Raw genomic sequence first — 7,961 nt, forward strand, 5'->3', positions numbered from 1 at the left:
TGACATTAATAAAAAATCCAAAAACATTTTTCTTTCATTCTTTTTCTTGCTCAATAAGTAGAAGAAAACAATTAACACGCTAACATTCAATCGTAAATTTAACTAAAAAGTTTTCGTTGAGTACAACGAATGTGAGGGGTACTAACACATTCCCCTTACATAACCGACTCCCGAACCCAATCTGTTTGCGATGATCATTTTCTTTTTCTTTTAAGAGTTTTATCGATATTTTCTCTTTTCTTCTTTGGAATTAATAAAGATCGGTGACGATTCTGTTCAAATAAATTTTCGCGAGCATGCGAATACTTCGTGAATGATCGTGTTTTTCGAAATACGATATTAATATTTATCATTTTTTAAAACTATTTTAATATATTTAATCCATTAATAAAGTTTTAAAAAAAATGTTTATCTAAAATATTCTATAGAGCTGATGTTTAAGGATAAAATAGGTAACTAACATTATGCTTTATATATACAGAGTCGTCTTAATTTTTTTAAATCCTGTATAGATTAATTATAGTTTAGTTAAGGACAATTAAATAGATATTTTATCTAATTATTATAAATATTTTATGAGGTCTTATTAACTCGAGTAAACAATAAAAAATTGAAGGCATTATGTGGTAGGCCGTTTTGTAAGTCTTAAAAACGGCTCTCTTTAAGAATATGCATTACGTAATTGTAATATTAATAAAGAAGGATAGTGACTTCCCTTATTACTTCACCATGTGTGTTTTTAGATAAACATAACATTTGAACTCATTAATACATTTTATTATTAAAAGTATCCTTATTATAATTTCCATTTAAATCATTTACCTACTCATGCATCCCTCATAGGACCATTATTTAGCACTTGCCACTTGAAGTTACCATTTAAACCAAGCGTAATAACTCGAGAGCTTCCCCAACATGCATATCGTTGGAAGCTTTGAGTTTTCTATAATCTTCATAAACAAAAGGTTGATATAGACGTGGACGATCATGATCCACCACTTCTATTGGAGCCTCAACATTTCCCTTCCTAGGCCCTAACATAAATGTAGCAATTGAAAAACGTGTAGTAGCTTCCTTGCATTGCACACGATGCTTCACATTGCAAAACCTTCCATTGCTCCATACCTCCATCAATAAACATGATGATTAGTAAATTTAGTGACAAAATTATTGAATTAATACGTACTTCTGAAACGGACACCACTGAAAACACAACACTGACCCTGTGTCAGAGACCCTGTGTCAGAGACACGACACTAACACAAATGCTTTTTTTTTTTTTTTTAGTATCGTGTTACAAAACTAAGTACTACTTACTTTAGCAATATCTCCAAGATTGGCTAGGAAGGATCCATGAAATGGAGGGACAGAAACAAATGAGCCAGAACTGTTCATAATTTCAAGACCACCAACATTTTCATCATCTTGAAGGATTGTTAAGAACCCTGAATCTGTGTGGAGTTGAACTCCAAGGGACCCAACAGCTTCTGGAGTGAAGTTATATTTGTTAATTCTGAATTGGCATGGCCAGTCTTCAAAATCAACACCAAATATGCCTAGTGATTCAGCCATCTTTTCTCCTATTTTTACTGCCAAATCATGTATTGCTTTGCCATATGACTCCATTATTTGCCTATGAATCCATCAAAATCAACATTTTGCTTTTACTTATTTCAGCTCGACACAAGAGAAAGAAAAACGAAAATATTATTTGAGCTCTTTCTTTTATTGAAACAAAAAACAAAAGATGTTTTACGAGAATGAATAAAATACATTTGCTAAAGATTGTATCTCTATTTAGTAAAATGGTGAATAATTGGTAAGTGGTAACAAAATTAAAACTAATATACTTAGTAGTTAAATAACAAAAGTTAGATCGATTCTTAGTTAAATTTAGCCAAAGCATCATGGGAGCATAATCTTAATGAATAATGCCATCAAGGTAAAATGCTAATAACCACACGTCAAGAGCATAATTTCTGTGTGAATCTAACAATTAAATAATTCCCAAAACCAGTCTTAACTTTTTGAAAGAATGAAAAAAAAAACTAAAAAGGTAAAGAAAATTTGATTATTAAAATTTAATGATTCTAAAAAGCAGAAGATATGGATATAGAGTGAAGAAAAGTAAGAAACCTCTGATAGGGTGTGACATTTAACTTGGAGCAAAAATCTTGCATAGCTTGTGAAGAACCCAAATCATAGAGTCCTAAAGCTTCATAAAGAGGATTAACATCACTTGGTGCCTTGTAACCACTTCTAGCAATTACATCTTTGTTGTTTTTCTTTATCTCCACAGGAAGGTCAAGAAGAGCTTCAATAACCATCTTCATCTCAGCCATAAGAGTTAAAGGAATAGAGTGGTTGATTAGTCTGAAACAGCCCCATTTTTCACATGCATCTCTTAGCTTCTTGCATTCAGACTGATCCGAAAGATTTTCAAGATCAATCACTGGAATTGTCTCTTCCATTCTATTGGGGGGATGATGGTGAAGGGAGAGAAGATAGATTTACAAATGTTATACAATAGTATGAATATATAATATCAGTGCTCAACTATTCACAATGCTAGGCTCTTGTTTTTTTCTACAGTCTAATCTATATTAGGCTAAGTTATAATATATAAAAATAAATAAAACATTAAAATCAAGAAAAATATAAATAAAAAAAACAGTCTATATGTATTTATAAAATATTTTTCATTTTAAAAATGTAAATATTTTATCTAATTAACTTCAGATTCATTTTGATCTCTTAATTTAAAAAGGATTCATATTGATCCTTTAAATCTTCAAAATGTACCAGGTTAATCCTTTTCGTCTAATTACTGATGAATTTAACAATTGATTTTTGAGTTTTTCCATCGCTAATAATATGAAAAAAGATTTAAAAATAATACGTTTTGAAGAGTTAAGATATCAATATAAAACTTTTTAAGTTAAGAGACCAAAATAAATCCCGATATTAACATACGAGAAAAAAAAATTAAACCTATAAAAAAATATCAATATCAATGCACTTATAAATAATTATAATTATCTTAATTTTCATTTACTACGGAAAACACATATAATGGCGGTTGCACGTCTGTTGTTAGATAATATATGATTGTATGTATATATATTTAGGTCATGAGTTCGAAACCCAACAACAATTTATTTGGAATATAATTAACATTTCACCACGGTTACGGAACATAACCGTTGTGGAAAGTACCCTGAGTTTATTATAAAATATGTAGATTGTTTATTTTTCGCTACACTTCACTAAACATATACAATCAATAAAATTGATGTAGAAGATAATAATTTAAAAAATTAAATTATTCTTGAAAAACAATTTAAACGAACCACTATTTTTCAAATTGCATTCATACCGTTATTCATCTTTTGCTACTTAACACGTAGTATTTGATTCAATGCCTCGAGTATTCAAAACGACGGTTCATTCATAGTTTATTTTGTAAAGCATCAATATGTTGACTAATTCGGAATCACCATCATCGCTATCATTATCATTATTTTAATCAATAATGAAGGTTATTATGATGACAACGATGAAGATGATTCAATTTCTTAATAAATTTGATATTTTGGAATATAAATTAATAGGGAACGAATAGTTGCTTTGAAGAACCCGAGACAATAAACCAAATTCTACGTGTTAAAGATCGATAAATGAATTACGAGATGCATGATATTCAAAAAACATGTTTGATCTAAGTTGCAATTCAAATATAACTTATTTTTCAAATTATTATTTTCTAAATCACTTTAAATGAATGCATGTTCAATGAAGGGTTACTGAAACAAACAATCTACATACATTATAATAAACTCAACAACAACATACATCAACAATAACAACATAAAGCATATGAAGAAGACGACGAAAAAGAAAGCTGATGAACTTGATTACCTTTAAGTTTGAAGATGCTAATGAGGATGAGTTCGCAACATGTGAAAGAGAGCATTGTTAGAGTTTTATCAAGAGAGTGACAACTATCTTGAGGGAAAGGTTGATAATTTCGCTTTCATATAAAAAACTAGCATCCCTTCTAATGTGCAAATCTTTTGTTTGAGACTCCTTCTTAACCTCTTTGCCAACCAAGATTCAAGTGGAAAAGAGACACAATATTGTTTGCTTGCTTTGTTTCTCTCAAGACGAAGACGCCAATCATCTCTTTCTTTACTTTAGTGTCAGTACTATGTTATGGTTGAATACTCAAGTCTAGCTTGGAATCTCTTGGTTGCTGCTGCAAATTCGATTAATCAACACCTTACACATTTCGATTCTTCTTTCTATATTAGATTCATTGATAAATTGTCTTTTTTTTTTATCTACAATTTGTTGGATTGTTTGGCTGTGCAGGAATAACAATCTCCTATCTTCTTGGAAGCTTTTTATATAGTTAAGTTCTCAATTTAGAAATGGTATCATATAAAATACAATGGTTCCTTAAATCATAAATGGGCTAATCCGAATAGATGTATTGGTTTTAAACTCTAATATTTAGTTTGGATTTTTTTTTATCAAAGATTGAATACCCCGATATTCATTTTTAATGCAATGGACTTGTTTATAAAGAAAATGACAATATAAAATCTAGTTACATCGTCAATGCATTTCAAATATATATATATATATTTGTAAGTGGTAAGTAATTGATTTTTATTTTTTTTATTTCTATACATCCTTAAATCAACTAAAATGAAAATATAATAGATTTAAATTTTTTAACGGTGAAATGTTCTATTTTAACCTTGTATAAATAAAGTTTAATTATAATTTTAGTCTTTTATATATTTTTATATATTGGCCAATTTAAAAAATTAATTGTTGCCTTTTTTATTTTATTTTTATAAGCTTGAGAAGTGTGTTTTATACCGTCCAAAATGACCACAAATTCAATGACACTATTATGAATTGCTTAAAACACGTGGAACAAGAAGAACTGAGTAATTGATCACGAGTACCAATGCATGCATGGTGTATGAGGGTGAGGCAATTACCATTTATCTATTTGGATTCATACTTTAAATACAAAAATAATAATTTTTCTTCAATCCATTTTAAAAATCATTTTTTTATCTCCATTGTTTAAATATATCTTTTACTTTATATTCTGTCAATTTTTAATAAGAGAATATGCCATTATGGCAGATTGTTAGAGGGTCACATCACAGGACACACAAAAATTGGTTTGGTTTGCTGGGATAATTTGTTTCACAATAAGCTTAAAGAACCATAAATGAAATTAGAGAGGTGTAGAATGACATTATAGTCAATGTTTATTCAAATGATTTTTATAAGGTATAATAAATGAAAAACAAATAGTTTAATAGCTAACTAACTAACTAAAATTTAAAACTAATAAGTTGTGACAGTTTGTTTATTTATATTTTAATCACTTACTTACAACATAATCAAATTGGCACAATAGCTAAATTGCATTGTTAATACTCCTCTTAATTCATATCAATTAACTTTTTCATTTCCACCAATTCTTTGACACCTTCAAATTTTGCTTTTTTCAATGACTTGATTAGAATATTTGCAAGTTATAATTTAGTTTTGCAATATTCAATCTTCAACTTTTCCTTATTAATTTGCTCTCTTAGAAAATGATATTTTCTCTATATATGTATACTCCTTCAATGACATATTGGATGATTTTCTAGATTTATTGTTGATTTATTATCAACTAACAACTTGATCTTCACAACTTCCCTAACATTCAAATTTTCTAGCAACATTTTAATCCACTATGTTTGGTAGGATGCATCGGTGGCTGCCACATATTTTGCTTCACAAGATGATAAAGCTAATATCCCTTGTTTCTTTGAGCTTCATGAGATTTGAGCTTCTCCAATCACAAACAAGTAATTAATTATGCTTTTCCTTCATCTTGATCTCCCCTCAATTTGAATCATAATAGTCATATGCATGTGCCTCGTTTCTTGAGTTCCTCTGATTTGGCATGAGTACTCATGGTATATAGTGCCTTTGATGTATCTGAGGATTATTTTATCTGCAAGTAAATGACATGATCTTGATTTCTCCATCGATCTGCCTACCAAGCCCGCACTATGGCAAATATCAGGTCTTGTCTTACATAGGCACCTTAGTGAACCAATGTTATACTTGTACAAGGCATTGAACAAGTGACTTTAAGCACAAGACGAAGGTGAATTGTGGTATTTAAAATCCGTGATTAAATTTAAAAAGTTGTTTACTAAAAAAAAGCAGTTTGTGTTAGTATTGAACTATTACAGAGAAAAGCAGCGGAAAAAAATAAAAAAACAAGAGACAAAAATAAATAGATAGGATTAGAGAGATGAGACTGAGATTTAAAGAGGTTTGGCAAAATGTTGGCCTAGTCCTTTCCCCAAGAGATCTTCTTGAGAATTTTAATAATGACTTGAGTTTTTATAGGTTATGCCACAAACCTTTGCTACAAGCAAATCAAGAGATTTCATATTGACTTATCCCTTAACCGAGTAGATATTTTACTGGCTAATCTTAATAACCAAATACAACTTTTATCACAATGAGTTATAGAAGCAAACACTAATTTTTTTACTTGTTTATCTCTAGAACCAAAACAAGAACCTTCAAGAGAACCACACTCTGGAAACAAACAAACGAGGCATAACACTGTTACAAAATATTTTTCACAAGGCACTATGGCAACTATTGGTGAAAGAAAAATATTAAAGAGAGAAGAGGAGAGTAATAAAATAGTATAAATAAGAAAACTCTGAATTCTGGTTGTTTTCGAAGAGGAGAGATCTCCTTTATATAAGAGAAAATATGGCTAAAAAAGGAAATAATTCATGGACCAAGTTAAAGAGATAATCAATTAGGCCAATCGATTATTACAGATGAATAAACGAATGTTCAAACCACAAACGAAAGATTTTGATATTTAGTTATTTCCAATCATTATGAAACTTATTCTAAACGATTTTGAATGTTACAAAGAAAAATATTAATTATAGCACTAGGACTGATTCATTATTTATTTGTAAAACAACTCCCAATTGATCAAACAATTCCATAATCAATTAGTCAGGCCTTATAAATGTTTTTAGGTGATTTTAACACATAGAGATACGCTCTTCATATGTCTTGTGTGTGTGTGTGTGTGTGTGTTTCCTTATTATTTTACGAGTTAGTCTCCTACTTTCACAAGACTCTGTTCACTCATACATGCACGATTAGACGAGTTTTCACACTTCCTCTCTTTCACCTTCAAGTTTCTTTGCTGGATGTACGATTAATAAGCACTTAATTTGAACTTGTAATCTTTTACTTGATGAGGCTTGAGATATCTTCAAGTTAATATCCATCATTAGAGAGTTAGAAATATATCACCGCCGACTTCAACAAGTATCAGTGTTGTCGTCATCAAAATACCAAGACAGAACATCAAGACAGTCAACAACATTAGGATCATTAGCTACGTATCTGCAAGCACGTAGATTCATATTCTCTTCCCTTTTTGACGATGACAATGAATCTCTTAGGGAGGTGATAAAAGAGAAACACAAAGATAAAGTTTGTAGTAGTTAAGCGCCTCTCACATGAGTATAGAGTATACTTTACTCCTCTCGAGGAACAAGATTGAGAAGAGACAATTAGCAAATTAATCCATGCATGATTGATTTAAGATTCCTAATTCAGTATTTATGAAAAAAATCCTTAGAAAGAAGTTTAGTAAAAAAAAAATGCGAGTTGATTATATGAGGACACAAACTTAAGTACGTATTCCCCTTTTTCGACATAATCCATAGTAAAGTGGTGCATGACCTTAATGTGTTTATCCTAATAATGAAGTATCATATTTTTGGTGAGGTTTATGACGCTAGTGTTGTCGCATTTTATCCATACAATTCCAAGATTAACATTGTAATCACTGAGCTGTTGTTTCATACAGATAATTTATACGCAGCAACGTA

General features: G+C 29.9%; 1 protein-coding gene across 1 annotated transcript; it reads right to left on the reverse strand.

Annotated features, from left to right (window-relative positions):
• Window positions 1-690: 690 nt before the first annotated feature.
• Window positions 691-2,684, reverse strand: LOC127119946 (2-oxoglutarate-dependent dioxygenase DAO). The gene is made up of 3 exons (XM_051050317.1): window positions 2,137-2,684; window positions 1,318-1,633; window positions 691-1,125 (listed from the first exon to the last, which is right to left on the reverse strand). The coding sequence occupies exons 1-3, from the start codon at window positions 2,469-2,471 to the stop codon at window positions 880-882; spliced, it is 897 nt and encodes a 298-aa protein (XP_050906274.1). The 5' UTR covers window positions 2,472-2,684; the 3' UTR covers window positions 691-879.
• Window positions 2,685-7,961: the final 5,277 nt, after the last annotated feature.

This window comes from Lathyrus oleraceus, chromosome 2 (assembly GCF_024323335.1).
Source record: "Lathyrus oleraceus cultivar Zhongwan6 chromosome 2, CAAS_Psat_ZW6_1.0, whole genome shotgun sequence".
NCBI lineage: Eukaryota > Viridiplantae > Streptophyta > Magnoliopsida > Fabales > Fabaceae > Lathyrus > Lathyrus oleraceus.

Excerpts from the sequence above, each read along its gene's own strand:
- LOC127119946 (XM_051050317.1), bottom strand. The coding sequence starts at position 2,471 with ATGGAAGAGACAATTCCAGTGATTGATCTTGAAAATCTTTCGGATCAG. Across the intron at positions 1,634-2,136 it reads AATGTCACACCCTATCAGAG|GCAAATAATGGAGTCATATG; the intron begins GTTTCTTACTTT and ends ATGGATTCATAG. Across the intron at positions 1,126-1,317 it reads ATCTTGGAGATATTGCTAAA|GTATGGAGCAATGGAAGGTT; the intron begins GTAAGTAGTACT and ends TTATTGATGGAG.